The sequence below is a fragment of the Mirounga angustirostris genome, unplaced genomic scaffold, assembly GCF_029215605.1.
Source record: "Mirounga angustirostris isolate CCGP_5_RB_7025 unplaced genomic scaffold, mMirAng1.0.hap1 SCAF_4, whole genome shotgun sequence".
Lineage (NCBI taxonomy): Eukaryota > Metazoa > Chordata > Mammalia > Carnivora > Phocidae > Mirounga > Mirounga angustirostris.
This window is the reverse complement of record NW_026991712.1, coordinates 148188373-148203979: the sequence shown is the minus strand read 5'-3', so window position 1 is coordinate 148203979 and position 15607 is coordinate 148188373. Positions and strand designations below refer to the sequence as shown.

Below are 15607 nucleotides of genomic sequence, written 5' to 3'. Positions count from 1 at the left end.
CGCTGCCTGGGTGGCTCAGTCATTAAGGGCCTGCCTTCGGCTCTGGTCATGATCCTGGAGTCCTGGGATTGAGCCCCATATTGGGCTCCCTGCTTGGTGGGGAGTCTGCTTCTCCCTCTGACCCTCCCCCTTCTCATGCTCTCTCTCTCTCTCTCTCTCTCTCTCATGCTCTCTCTCTCAAATAAATAAAATCTTAAAAAACAAAAAGACTCTTCCTCTCTGTTTGCGCCTCCCCACTGTGCATGCTCACACTCTCAAATAAATAAATAAAGCTTTAAAAAAAAGATTAAATGAGATAAGGCAGATAAAAAGACATTTTTGTCTAGTACAGCGCCTGGCACTTAGTAAGTGCTTACTCAGTGATTTGTCGTTACTGATCATCCTCATCATCAAGGGGTGGGATTGTGGGGTATTAGGCTAAATTGAGAGGGAGGAGGATGGGACTAAGTGTTCTGTCTGTATCTGAGCTAAGCAGTAGGAGAGGGAGAGGAGCCAGTGTCTGATTCTGTCTTCCTTTCTATCCCTGATATTTTCTGCTTCATCTGACCTGTAGAACAACATAGCTGAAGTTAGAGAACTCTCTTCCAAGCTGGTGACTGAAGATGTGCTGAAACATATTAGCAGCTTGCTCCATAGCAAAGAAATGGAAGTCAGCTATTTTGCTGCAGGCATCATAGCCCACCTGACATCTGACAAACAGCCCTGGATGTCCCATGACCTTCAGAGGAGTGCTCTTCTCCAGGATCTGGTACAAGGACCATTCCTCTTTACAAAATCTGGAGTAATCTCTTCTTGTAGGAAACTTATTTTTCTAAATAATAAGAATTTTAGAAATATGTTTTCATTGTAGAAAATGGGAAACATAATAGAAAAGTATAAAGAAAATATTCTAAGTCACTCATACCCTACCATCCAGTGCTAACTTTGTTAATATTTTGTTACATTCCTTCTGATATTTTTCTTTTATAAAAGTTACCATTGCAAACAGTTGTATATGGCTTTACCAGTTCTCTTTCCCACTTTCAGCTCCTTTTCAGGCTATTTCTTTTGGTATTTGCCTCCATATCTCTAAGTAACATCTGTTGGTACTTCTTGACTTTGCAGTAATAGGCATTATCTGTTCATTCATTTTCTCTCTCTGGAAAATGAAGATTCTTTTTCTCATTGTCTCTGTGCACACCCTTTCCTATACTCCCAAGTATAAATCTCCTTTCAGCATAAACAAACTCTATCCATTTCAGCTTCTCAGAGACTTTTCTCAGAACCTTCTGTTTTCTTCCATCTGGTCTGCTTATTTGTGTATCTGCCATACTGCTGTCATCTTGGTATATTCCATTACTGTCATTGTGGGGATTTGCCTCCCTGGTGTTGGATTCCTTGTTTTCTGGATTGCATTCCTTTTTTCTCTCTCTCTTTTTTTTTTTATGTACTCCCTTATTCTGTTGGATCATATCTAGTAGTTTCCTAAGACGAAATGCATGAAATAGAAAACTTCAGACCTCTGTTTGAAAAGGCCATTATTTTTCCTTCACATTTAATTGGTCACATGGTTGGGTATAGAATTTTAGTTTTGGAATATTTTCACTTGAGAATTTTTAAGCCATTGGCTTCTTTGTCTTTTCTTTCTTGGTATCACTGTTAAGCCACATGCCATTTTCCTTTGGGACCTTTAAGATCTTTGTCCTCAGTGTTTAGAAATCTCAGCAGTGTGCGTTGATATAGGTTTATTTTCTTCTGTTATGTTGGCTACTTATTGCTCTGGAAGCTTGTTTCCTTTAGTTCTGGGAAATTTCTTTCTTTCTCCCTTCTCTCTTCTCCCCTCCTTCCTACCTTCCCTCGTTCTCCTCTTTTTTTTTCTGGGTTGTCAGCCTTCACGGACTCAATTTTTTCTTGCCTATTTCCCTTTTTGTCCTTTTTAAAAAAAATCTTTTTAAATTTCCAGTCCTATTGGATTTTGCATTTATGTTTTTATCTTATATATTTCATTATATATTTTAATATAATTTTATGTTATATAATTTATATAATATAATGTACATTTAATATATCTTTATATTTTATATATATTTTAATGTTTATTGTGTATAGTTACATATTTATATTGTATTTTTATATTTCTGTTTTTAATTTCTAAGAACTCTTTTTTTGTTCTGAGTGCTTCTTTTTTTCTACAATATCGTACTCTTTTTCCATGGTTGCTGTATCTATTATCTCTTTAAAGGTATTAGTGATTAGTTTGGGTGGTTTTTTTGTTTGTTTTTTTAAGTTTTTCTCTTCCTTCAAGGTCTCTGTTTCCTGCAAGTTGCTTTTTTCCCCTTATTTTGTTCCTTTATGTTACAGATTTTCTTAAACTGTATGGTGATCCTCAGCTGTCCAGTCATATCTAAGAGTGGGGCTGTTTGGAAGCTGCGTGCAGATGGGTAGAACTTGTCAACTGTGGGTTTCACTTAGAGTGATCTGGATTAGTCATTGTCATTGTTACTAGATCTTTTGTCCTGAGCTGGTTGGAATTTACCTGAGGAAGAATCTTCTGTTCTTCTGACTGAAAATTACAAGTTTGGCTCCAACGGTCTGAAAGCCCATTAGAGGAAGAGAGTTGAGGACAAGGGACTCTGAGCATTTACCATTTAGATTTTCACTTCATCCCCTGTTTTTATCATGGTACTCCCACCCTCAGTTGTTTGCAAGGTTGCCCAGTCCAGAAATTTTTGTTAGGGGTGGGAGAGAAGATCTGGGAGTCTTGATTCTTTAGTACTTTCAACCAGTCCTCCTGTTTTCAATCTTACCTCTAATCTCATTTCCTGAAGTAACTGGTGTGCAAATTTTTAAGTCTCTTGTGGGTTCTGTTCAAATTGGTTCATTTTTTAACATTCCCCAGTGCTAGATCTATTAATTCAGTTACCATTTTCCTTCTGCTTTGTTCTTGTGTGTTTGCCTTCTTTTATTTTAAACCATTTGTACTATTCTGTTCATGGGATTTAGGGAAGGAATGGATGCATGCTCAATCCTGCATCTTTAAACAGAAGCCCCCTTTTATTGCACTGTTTTCCACACGACTTTGTTCATATTTTACATATATAATGGTTATCTAATTGATATTTTGGCAGGTAGGGATACCTTAATTTGGGTGATCATTCCCATATTTTGAAAATGTTTTTTCATATACATATAAGTATAAATGACATAAAATAGCCTATTATGACCTTTTAAAAATTATGGAACACAATACTAGAATCTTGGTTTCTCTTTCTGTATAGTATGCAACCATCCAGAATTGGCCAAGTTCAAGTTGTAAGATGACAGCATTGGTGACTTACAGGTAATCTCGTGATTGTATAGTACTTCTCTTAAAGCTTGTCCTCATTGTACTATGTAGAGGCCATGGTACAGTGATAAAATATTATAGTCAAATAACCTTGTGTTCAAATCCTATTTCTATGATTTTGGGAAAATCACTTTTAGAAGATCTCTGAGACTCAGTTTTTCTCATCTGTAAAATGAGGCAAGATTGAGGATGAAATGAGATATTGAATGTAAAGAGTATCTAACACAAATGCAGTTTCTTAAACATTAGCTTCTGATATATGCTCAACAATGTGTCTGTCTCAGGAAATGACTCTATGTGGAAAAGGTTGAAAATAATTATTATATCTCTGACACTAGCCAGAGTTCTGAATGAACTTCTTTGTGCCCTTTTAGATCCTTCAAGGCATTTTTCCCACTCCTTGGCAACTTCTCTCAACCAGCAGTTCAGCTCTGGGCGCTATGGGCAATGTATCATGTCTGCAGTAAAAACCGTATGTATTCAAAACAATAGTTTTCCAGCTATTTTTCTGTATAAAGACTAAATTCAAGATGGAATTTTGGAAATGTGTTCACCTATGTACTGAATTTAACTCTTCTGTTTTATTTTAATTTTTTTTAAGATTTTATTTATTTTAGAGAGAGGGTATGGGGGGAGGAGGGGCAGGAGGAGAGAGTCTCAAGTGGACTCCTCATTGGGCATGGAGCCCAATGTAGGACTCGATCTCATGACCCTGAGATCATGACCTGATCTGAAATCAAGAGTCAGACGCTTAACCAACTGAACCACCCAGGCGCCCCCTGAATTTAACTCTTTTAAAAAAGAAATTGGAAAATGTTTTTGTTTAAAAAATGCTACAGAATTGGGGGAATGGGGTAACTGGGGGATGGGCATTAAAGAGGGCACTTGAAGTAATGAGCACTGGGTGTTGTATGCAACTGATGAATCACCGAATTCTACCTCTGAAACTAATAATATGTATATGTTAATTAAACTGAATTTAAATAAACAGTTTTTTAAAATGCTATAGAATTGGGGCGCCTGGGTGGCTCAGTCGTTAAGCGTCTGCCTTCAGCTCAGGTCGTGATCCCAGGGTCCTGGGATCGAGCCCCGCATTGGGCTCCCTGCTCTGCGGGAAGCCTGCTTCTCCCTCTCCCACTCCCCCTGCTTGTGTTCCCTCTCTCGCTGTCTCTCTCTCTGTCAAATAAATAAATAAAATCTAAAAAAATAAAAAAAAACTTATAAAATAAAATGCTATAGTATTATATATTTGGGGGTCAATGTCAAGCTGTATAGAAAGTGAAAGTTGGCTCCCACTCCTATTCCCCACAGGCAAGTACTGTTAATAATTTGGTAACTATAACTGTCCTTCCAAATACTTTTCTATACACATACCGTAGTTAATATATAAAATATATATTATTCTTTTTTTTTTTTTTTTTTAAAGTCAGATGATCTTTATTTCCTGGAGGCCTTGTCAGGGATATGGAGCAAACACATTCAAGGGCACCAGAGCTGGCGGTGGATGGCTTCTGTCTGCCCTCCTGACTCACAGCTTAGGGCCACCATCCACTCCTCACCCTCCACTGGAGGCGGGGCATGCCGCTGCTCGTACCATCCTGGGCAGCTCAGAAGGCAGAAAAAGGAGGGGGAAGGAGAGCTTATATATGTTAATATATAATATGAATAATTGAATGTTTTTAAATGAAATGGGCTCATTCTGTGCATGATGTCCTATAGCTTCCTCTTTTCAGTCAACAGTTTATCATGAATAATACTTTTCCTATAGTAATACATACATCTACCTCTTTGTAATGGTCTGTGGGAGGCTGGGGGATCAGGAGTCAGGAGCTGTTTCCCAGCCAGATTAAATGTTTTTCCATGTTTGGCTGTTTTGAGCATTGGGGGCTTACATTCTCTGCTAAGGATTATTGTAAAAAATTATTGCTCTTATTATAAAAGAAATATAGGCTATATTTTTATGCTAAAAAACTCAAGAGCTAACTTTTAGAATTAAAGGATTAGCTACCAACAAAAGTATAAAATACCAAAAATAACTTTAACAAATATGAGACCTATATGCAGAAAATTGAGAAATAATTGAAAAACCTGAAGTGATTATGAGACATACTATATTCCTAGATGGAAAGACTTTTTAAGAGACAGATGTCAGATCTTTTCAATTTTTGGATATACTATAATTCAAGTGGATGAGTGTGATATGAGGGATTTGAAAATTATTCTAAAGTTAACCTGGCAGAGTAAGCAGGAAAGAACTGACCAAGAAAAATGGTTTGTTGTTTTTTTTTTTTTAAAGATTTTATTTATTCATTTGAGACAAAGAGATAACGGGGAGAGAGAGAGAGCATGAGCAGTGGGGAGACAGAGGGAGAGGGAGAAGCAGGCTCCCTGCTGAGCAGAAAGCCCGATGTGGGGCTTGATCCCAGGACCCTGGAATCATGACCTGAGCCAAAGGCAGATGCCCAACCATCTGAGCCACCCAGGTGCCCCAAGAAAAATGGTTTTTAGGAACCTGCCTTAACACTTCTCTTTAAATTGTAAAAAAGTATTCTGAGGGGTGCCTGGGGGGCTCAGTCAGTTAAGAGTCTGCCTTAGGCTCAGGTCATGATCCCAGGGTCCTGGGATAGAGCCCCGTGTCTGGCTTCCTGCTCAGTGGGGAGTCTGCTTCTCCCTCTGCCTCCCCCCACTCGTGCTCCCTTGCTCTCTCTCTTGCATTCGTAAATAAATAAATAAAATCTTAAAGAAAAAAAAAAAGTATTGTGAATGGTGCTGGCATTTGAACAGATACAGGCAGATTTGCCAGTCAGAATGGCCCTGGAACAGACTAGCAATAACTATAACAACTAGAACTTAGTTGAGTACTTTCTCTGTGTCAGGCAGTATTGCAAGCTCTTTATGAGTTAACTCATTTAATCTTCCCAACAACTAGAAGAGGGTAGCATTATTATTTTTATTATCCATCTGTTACAGATGAGAAAACAAGGCACAGAGAACTTATGTAACTTGCCCAAAGTTAAAATAGCTAGCAACTGGCAGAACTCCACATCACCACTATGAATTAAACTGCTTAGTATTTCTTCACTATATGGATCCAGTTTGCTTTAGATGGACATTGTTTCTATTTCTAGTCTTTTCTATTGTAAGCACTAGTTTAGTGAATATTAACATATTCATATACAATGAATAGACATTTATGCACTATATCTATCAGGTGAAGATGCACATGTGGGTAATTAAGAGGACAGATGCTAGAACCAGACTATCTGTGCTCTGTTCCCAGTTTCTGCCATTTACTAACCGTGGGAACTTGAGCAAGTTACTTGACCTCACTGTGTCCCAGTTTCCTTATCTATAAAATAATACTTACTTCACAGGGCTGTTTATGAGAATTAAGTGGGTTAATATTTGTTAAGCATTTAAAACACTGCTTGGCTCATAGTATTAGCATTTGTACATAACATAGTATTAGTTCACACATAGCACATAGCATTTATTAAATAAAATACATCATTTTGCAAGCGTGTGAGTTCATCTGCAGAATATGTAGAATTGCTGAGTCAAAATGTTAGGAACACTTATAATTTTGATAGTTATCGCTAAACTGTTTTCCAGAGAATTGATTACCAATTTTCATTCCTGCCAGCAATGTATGAGAGCTTGCCAGTCGCCTTACATTCTTACAACAATGTTTAATTGAACTTTTTGATCTTTGCCAATCTAAGGTGAAAGTGATAGTCTCACTTGACATTTTAAGTGCAGTTAACCATCTTATAATGAAGAGTCCTTTTTTTTTTCCCTTGAATTGTCTATTGATATTCTTTATTCACCTTTTATCTATTGTTTGTTGGTCTTTTTCTTTTTAATTTGAAGGAACTCGTACAAATATTTTTTCCCAGTTTATCATCTTGACTTTGTTCATTGTGTTTAGTCAGCCTTTTGTTATATGGCCTCTGGATTTCAGGTCGCAGTTAAACTTTTCAAAATTGATGAAAATTCTCAGCTATTTAAAAATATTACCCTTTCCCTATACTTTCCTTATGGAATGTCTATCAGAAGTATCTTGTATCTTCTCTCACTTTATCCTACACATCCTGTAGACTTAAAAAATAATTTCAGGGATGCCTGAGTGGCTCAGTTGGTTGAACGTCTGCCTCTTGATTTCTGCTCAGGTTGTGATCTCAGGGTTGTGGGATTGAGCCTCACATGGGGCTCCGTGCAGGGCATGGGGCCAGCTTGTCCCTGTCCCTCTCCCCTTCCTTACTCTCACTCACTCTCTCTCTCTCTCAAAAATAAATAAATAAAATATATTTTTTAAATGTTTAAAAGAACAATTTCCATGTCTGTTTCTTTGTGCTACATTCTTGGTAACTGCAGTGTTTTTAGATCATTATATCTCTCTGTGTCTAATTGGCTTTTGGACTGATTAAGAGAATCTTTTCTAGGCTGCGTTGTAGACATGTTCCTTCGGCAATTTTGTATTTGCTTCTGTCAGGTGCTCTAGAGGTTTCTCGGGGATTGAACTAATTTTTATGTTAACTTCTCAGCTCAAGGGTTCCCAGAACATTTAGGTGTAGGTTAAATTCAAATCCTATACCAACTCAGTACTGTGGTTAGGAATTCTTGGGAAAGACTTGTCCAGCCCACTCCTGTATACCCACCTAGAGCCCAGACCAATCTTAAAGATGTTTCATTGTCTTATCCCTTCTCCTGTATAGTCCTTTGAGGGACCAGCTTTATGCACTGATATATATTTTATTATATACATACTGCTTTTAACTTCGTAAGTTAAAACCTAAATTCTTGGATTACTGAAACTCACAGTCCCTTTCTGCCCCAGAATAACTCTAGGTAGTTACATGAGTTTAGGTGCTCTCTGCTCTTTGTATCTGGCTCCTGGACAAATCCTTTACTTTGTACACATGAATATGCATTTAAATTTTTTGTTACATTTTTATCCAGCATCTGGTGTTTTCAGGTTATCTAGCTCAACATAATGCCTGAACTTGAAATGTTTATTATATATATAATAAATGAAGTTCTTATTCTTTTAGCTAGGATTAGAGATTTTGAAGCTTAGAGTTGTCTGGAAGTAAACATACTAAAATAATCATTTGTTACCGCACTACACAAGTCAAGCATTATTTAAGTTTTGACATATTTCTTTTGAATTGACTAATTTTATCTGTTAATTCTTATGTCAAGGGGCTTAAACCTTGGTACCCTTTCTTCAAAACGGTGAATGTGGTGACTTGGGAATATTTAAAATGCCAATTTGTCCACCAGGTTTCTTTGTTTGATTTTCTTTCAGCCAGCAAATACTGCAAAATGTTAGTTGAAGAAGAAGGATTGCAGCTTTTGTGTGACATCCAGAAGCACAGTGAGGCAGACCCCCAAGCACAGCAGATTGCAACCTCCATGCTAGATGACTTCAGAATGCATTTCATGAACTATCAGAGACCCCTTCTGTGTTGAATGCCCTTCTTAACCTCTGGAGCTTCAGAGGTGCTCTCTGTTCTCAGTGTCAGGACTTCTGCGTTGCCAGTAATTGAATGTTGAAACCAGTTGTCATTGGAGTTTGTGAGTTGGCCGCCTCACTGGCCTTTTATTGTTGATTTTCTGTAGGCTACAAAAAGGTTGGATTTGAATGATAGCCATAATCCCAAATCAAGTTGGAATCATTCTGAGAACACCCCTTCAATAGTTTTGCAAAATCAAGTCTCGGACTCCGTGGGAAGATCTGTGAGCTTGTGTTGCAACAGCTCTGCCAGTTACTTTTCCTAACCCTGACCAGTTTCTTAACTGTGGGAGTTTGTCAGAGGAAGGGGAAAAGAAAGACCAACAGGGAGACCTTCGTATTTATGTTAAATTTCATGTTTGAAAGAATATCCTGAGTTGTTATTTCTAGTTATGTGAAGCTAATAGAAAAGAAGTACGTGAAAAAGTTCTGGGAAATACATGCTTATTGGAGGCAGAATCTCCATTGGAGGGGAGGAACAAGGTGGGGGGAATTTTTTAAAAATAAATACCGAAGTATCTTCCACTTGTGGGGGTAGAGGGAAGAAAAATAACTTTTTTTTTTTTTTTTTTACAATTTTGGATATTCTGCCTCTGGCCTTTCTTCCTCCAACTTTACACATTAGACTGAGTGAACATAACATGCTGTGTAAGTGGGTGTGGTGGTGGAAAATAGTAGAATTTAGGACTTCAAGTAGAGTGTTTAGATGAAGATTATATGGGGACTGTAAATCTTGATCCTGTAAGGTTTTGATTTTAGTGGGATTGTGACCAACCCAGGAAGAGGAGGAAGCCAGAAAAAAAGACTTTGCTATAGATTTCAAGAGTGCTCTTGCCTAGAATGGAGGCAAGAAAAATAGGGGCTTTTGAGAACCAACCTCACCTGCAGTATACAGTACCAGAAGCTTCTGTTTGTGTCCTTTGCAAACCTCCCCTGTGGAACAGAGTATCAATTCCTTCCTAATTACTGACAGCTAACAAAATGTGTCTTGCCATTCATCTGTCCAAAGAACAAAAGTAAATTCCTTTTTGATGAGTAGCGTATTTTCATACTAGATATTTGTGCTTTTAGCTGGCCAGACTCTTAACTGGAGTACTGTATACCATCTTTTGGAATCAAATGAGGTTTACCCTCTGAATCATATTCCAGATTCTTGCTCACCAGTGTCCCACTGGATAAGGGGAATTTGTAACCTGTTTCCTTCTACAGTTCTGAAACTGCACCGTATTTTCTCTTATTCACTGTTCTGCATAATTCCAAAAGGCTGTCTTCATTTCCTGACCTGGGTTCTAGTACTTTAGAACATCCTGTTACCAGATACTAGCTCTTGCTAATGTGAGAGAATGTGGTAGGAACTAGTGCCTGTTGAGGCACCCCTCCAAGTTTCATTTCATTCACAACAGTCGTCTGGGAGAGAGAAGTTGTATTCTCCTCATTTCACAGATGAGAAAAAGGACGTTCAGTAAGGTTGTTACTTTCCGGAGTAGTTAGAGCTAATGCATAGTTCCAGCTAATATGGTTGGTTCTGGTTTTATGGCCTGGACTTTTCTCTTACTCTTCCTTCCAGGAAAAGAGCACCCAGCCTTGGGCACACTTGTATTTAGCAGCATATCAACAATGGGAGGGAGGGAGTATATATCTGTGCCCTTGGCTTAGTGTCTCTAGGTCAGACCTAGGCCCCGGGAGCTCAGATGAATTAAAGAATGGCCATAAGGCCGCAGCATAAGATGCAGCCTTCTCTACCTTGGTCCAGGAGGAGGGCTAGCTAGTGTGCATATGTGTTTATCAAGCCCCATCATTTCTAAGTGTGTCGTCCTCTTGCTCACCTTCACTCTTGCTGTTCCCCCTCAGCCCCCCTCTCCTTGCCACAAATGTCTGTTGAACCTTTGGGCTTCACTCCAGTGTTACCTGCCCATTTCCTTTGTTCTCTCCCTCAGACTTAATGCTCCCTTCTCAGTGCTCCTGAGGGCTATATACTGCAGCCATCGAAGATTGCCTGCCACCCTATAGAGTTCACAAAAAGTTTTCTCAGTGATAATTTCATTTGGTTCTATTAAAAACACTGTACATTAATCAGTCATAACTCAGGTTTATTGAACATGAGGCATAGGTTTTTTTTTTAATCCTCACAGCAGTTTCATTTTGCAGATGAGGAAGCTGAGGCACACAATGAATGGCACAGAGCTGGGATCTGCAGTCTGATTCCTGATGCCTGTTTAGCCACTACCAGGGTTTCTGTATTATCTCTGTTGTACAGAGGAAGAAACTGGAGGGTTCTTACAACATTTGCCATCTCTGGTGAGCACCCGATAACTGAGAGGCAGAGGTCAGGCCTGAGAGCCAATAATACGAAGTCCCAGAGTGGTCTGTTTTAATCGTTAGTTTACCGTTTGAGTAGGGAGAGACATACTCTCCAAAGCCAACTTGACCCCAGTGATTATCTAGCCAGGATGAGGGATTAGGAATGTAGCTGTAGGTGACATCGGCAGTACCTTGGTGTCAAACACCGTTCCAGTGGTTTTATATCTGTCCTTGTCCTTGTGAGGAGACTGAAGCCCAGAGAGGTGAAATGATGACCAGTCACCCTGCTAATTTTCCTTCTGGATCCTGCCCTGGAAGGCAGGCGTCTCCCATGCTTATAGTTAAATGGGAGTCACTTGCCAACAAATCTGGGGGGCCGCTTCTCCCTGAAGGCTGCCATGCCCTCTAGGCGGTCCTGAGTGGGGATGTTCTGAAATAAGACAGAGTATTAATTTTCGGGGGAGCTGCAGGGCCAGAGGCCAATAAAGACTTGCTCAAACTTGTCTACCGCCTGACAAGGTCAGAGTCTACATCTTTCCATTGTCTCTTGACTCTGGTAATGGGCCAGGCAGAGGTATGGGCCTCAGTGGCTCCTTGGTCTCCTGGGGAAGGCAGGCCACATCTCTAGCATCCGTGGCCTATCACATTAGCCTCTTGCACACTGCTTACATGCCCCAGAGAGATGATAGTCTGCAGCAGTCTGATATGCGGCTGCTTAGTAGAGAAAAACAGTTAAGTTTTGCAGTAAGAAATCTGGCTTTGAGTCTGGTGTGTAGTTAGTTCACACCAGGTTCTGCAAGTTCCAGGACTCCTTGTTTAAGAGTATTGTGGATATTTGTTAACCTCTAGAGATTAGTATTTTTGACTCACCCAGGAGTCCAGGGCTAAATAAGTCAGCCCCAGGTCACCCCTCCGTCCCCCCCTCACCCCCATTGAACACACAGCCTGCAGGCTATAACCACGGCCGTGACATCCCAACTCCAGCCTGGCCTCTACAGCAGCCGCCAGTACAGAGAGTAGAAGTGGTGCTTTGACAGGCACCTACCTGTGTGCTCCGTGATTCTGGGTGCACCGAGTGTGGCAGGCTGTACCACAATTAGATGGCTGAGGCCGCAGCCCCAGAGAGAAGCAGGTGGGTTCCCTAGGACTGCCCCGGGCTAATTTCTAAGAGGGAGTGGTCCAGAGTCTAACTCTTCAGGTTAGGAGGAACCTACTAGATTGGTCACGTATGGCACAAGGCTCCCCACTTTGGCCTGGCCTCTGCTTGGAAGTGTGCGCGGACTGGCAGCAGTCACGTACCTGGGCGTAGCATATTCCTTCAATGGCCATCCCTGATGAGATGTCCACCTGTGAGAAAGAAGTGGGGCCCTGATCAGCCTGACCTTAGCCACCTCCGTCTGCACTGGTTGCAGCGCACCCTACTGCCTACACCCCCATTCCCTACTGTTGACGGATTCGTCTGGTATTCTGGTATACTGGATCTGCAGTATTATTGAGGCTTACTGTATGCTAGCCCATGTGGACGGAGGTGATTATGATAAGGCATTTCCCACCTGGAGAGGGAACACCGTTTGTAACAGTGATAAAACAATGTTGGGACAAAGGGGTGGGGGGGCTTTGAAAACAGCGGGGAGGACGGCACTCAGCCTGGAGAGCTGAGGAGGAGGGTAAGTGAGCTGTGCTTGCAAAGCCGGTGGCCGCCTCTCCATGCCTCCTGTTCCTCCTGGTGAGGGAACTTCACAGGCGTTCTGTTGCCCTGAGGAATAACGTCCTAGGCTTCTATGGCCGGGCCTCTGGCAACTTCCCAGCCTCTGCTGCCAGGTGCTTACTGCTACTACCACTTATAAGCACTGTTCTAAGAGAAGTACCTTGTGTGTATGAACTCATCTACTTTTACAGCAAGGGTTATTATCCCTACTATACAGCTGAGAAATCAGGCATAGAAAGTCAAGGTCACAACAGTATATGGAAAAGCAGGTCTTTGAACCCAGGCAGGCTAGCACCAGAGCCTTTGCCCCTAACTTCTGTGCTATGTGGTTTCACTCATTCCCCACTTCCATTCAGTCAAGTTGCTTATTTATACACCTCTGTGCTTTTGCTCATACCATTCTTTTTCTCAAACCCTAATCCTTCCCAAGGCCTAAATCTACAAAACATCTCTAACCCAACACTACCCAGTAGTAGCCACTAGCCACATCGATATCATAGCTCTCACCCCTCCAGGGTATCTTCTTGATACCCCCCCTTTTTAAGTAACCTCTGCACCCAATGTGGGGTTTGAACCCACGACTCCCAAGATTAAGAGTTGCATGCCCTACTGACCAAGCCAGCCAGGCACCCCTGCTTGGTATCCTTAACCTTGTATTAGTGTATTAGTGATTCTGTGTTCATCTGTCCTCTCTCCCCACCTTGGTGACAGTGACCATATTTAACTGATCTCTGTGTCCCAGTTCTCAGCTCAGGTCTAGAGTCAGTGTGTAACGAGTGAATTGATGAGTAAGTTGTGTAAGGATGGATTAGTTTGCATCCAAGACACCACCCTGGGCTCTATCCTTGAGGTCACCTTTACCACCAGCACAAACCCGAGAACATGGCCTGGGAGCCACACGGAGCTTCGTTCTTATTACTCACTTGCTGTATGACCCTAGACAAGTCGTTTACCCTTTCTGGACCTCAATTACCTCTCTAATAGAGAGAGATGAAGATAAAATGTAATTCAGAATGTCATCTGGCCGAACTTTACATTTCATGGGTGGGTAAACTCAGGCACAAAGAGAGAGGTCAGACTCAGTGTCTGTTAGAAGAGTCCCATTTCTCAGTTCTTTCCAGCTGTGCCTTCAGCCTGCGTTGACGTGAAAGCACTGCCTTCCAGCCACCCCACTGACGTTAGTGGACCCAAGTCCTGACCCAGAGCCTGCTCACCTCCATTCCTCTATCAATGGCTACTTTGCCCAGCCGCACAGCAATGGGTGCCTAGGGAAAATAAAAAAGAAAAGGCTTGGTTGAGGGGAGTAGTGCTGATAGTTGGCGGGGGACGGGGGTTTGGAATAAAGAGAGGGACAGAGCTTCATGGTGGGGGAAGAGTCATGGACAGGTAGATCGGTCTGGGTCAAGTTCCAGCTATTCTACTGACTGTTATATTTTGTTAGTGTTAGTACTACTTCTTGGTTGATAGTCTCTTTTTTTTTATGTTCAGTTAGCCACCATATTGACATTCTTACCTATAATGAAGGAAGCCTGACTGATCCCTGATCCTCCCAATTCTGACTATCTGAGGTTCTTGTCATTTAATCCATCCCACCAATGTGTATAACATGCTACCATTTACAAAGTGTTTTCCTACCCACAGACTTGTCTAATGGTGCTACCCACCCTTCAAGGATGGTGCCATCTTTAATTGAGGCTCAGGGAGGTGAAGCACTTCGCCATGTTTGTCCAAAGAGTGGTGACACTTGGATTGGTTCCCAGTCACTTTTCCCACTGTTGCTGTGTTCCCCTACCCCTCTCATCTTGGCAGATACAAGCCTCCACTGCAAGAAGGTTTCATCCCAGCAGAGTAAACAAAAGGTCAAGATTAGGAACTTGGGCTTTGTGGAGTCTGACCGGCCGGGGTGAGATCCCAAGGGGCCATTTTACACAGCCACTTGGAAGCAAGTGCATCAAAGTGGCCACCTTTGCTTCGCTGATCTTGCTTCTAATTAACTTGTGCCACTACAGGGCCTGGCACTCCATACCCAGCTTCACCTCCTGGCAAAGACTGCATTTACTTCCTCTATTGCTTGTATTGTATTATTTGAGGTTTCTGTAAGTACAGCTTGCTCAGAAAAAAAGATTTTTAAGTCTGTTAACATAGAAGCCATAAATGAAAAAGCTAGCTACATAAACATGAATGACCTCCTGTAGGGAAAAATGCCATGAATAAAAGACAAAAGTAAAAAACTGAGAAGATATATTTGTGATACTTTTTTTTTTTTTAAAGATTTATTTGACAGAGAGAGACACAGCGAGAGAGGGAACACAAGCAGGGGGAGCGGGAGAGGGAGAAGCAGGCTTCCCGCTGAGCAGGGCACCTGATGTGGGGCTCGATCCCAGGACCCTGAGATCATGACCTGAGCCGAAGGCAGACGCCCAACCGAGCCACCCAGGTGCCCCTGTGATACTTCTGACCAGCAAATGTCCTTGATTTACAAAGATCTGGCATAATTTTTTAACAAATATTCACAAGGGTAGTTCACAGAAAAGGGGTTATAAACATAAGGATTTTTCAGTTTTACTCATAAAGAAATGTAGCTCAAAACCATGAGGTGCCCCCTTTCACCTAAGAATAGGTAAATCGTAAAATGCTGATAATGCCCACTATTGCTGAGATTCAGGAAATAGGTATTTGCATACATTATTAATGGAGTAAATTGGTACAGTGCTTCTGAAGGCAACTTGGCAAGAACTGGCAAATGTTATTAGATGGA

General features: G+C 41.2%; 2 protein-coding genes across 9 annotated transcripts in view; one reads left to right on the top strand and one right to left on the bottom strand.

Annotated features, from left to right (window-relative positions):
• The window catches only part of ZYG11A (zyg-11 family member A, cell cycle regulator), a 79492-nt gene extending 70611 nt beyond the window's left edge, over positions 1-8881 (top strand). Inside the window, 4 exon segments of the mRNA XM_054513221.2 lie at positions 554-748; positions 3258-3319; positions 3700-3797; positions 8634-8881. Coding sequence (XP_054369196.1) covers positions 554-748; positions 3258-3319; positions 3700-3797; positions 8634-8881 — 603 coding nt within the window.
• ECHDC2 (enoyl-CoA hydratase domain containing 2) overlaps positions 8780-15607 on the bottom strand; it is a 28591-nt gene continuing 21763 nt past the window's right edge. For 7 of the 8 annotated variants that reach the window (XM_045897676.2, XM_045897678.2, XM_064589139.1 and 4 more), the window contains exons 9-11: positions 14064-14114; positions 12441-12488; positions 10193-11571 (exon numbers count right to left, since the gene is read on the bottom strand). In XM_045897676.2, coding sequence (XP_045753632.1) covers positions 11494-11571; positions 12441-12488; positions 14064-14114 — 177 coding nt within the window. In that variant the 3' untranslated portion in view covers positions 10193-11493. Of the gene's footprint in view, positions 8949-10192; positions 11572-12440; positions 12489-14063; positions 14115-15607 lie in introns of those variants that run through there. The other variant, XM_045897679.2, reaches the window with a different exon arrangement.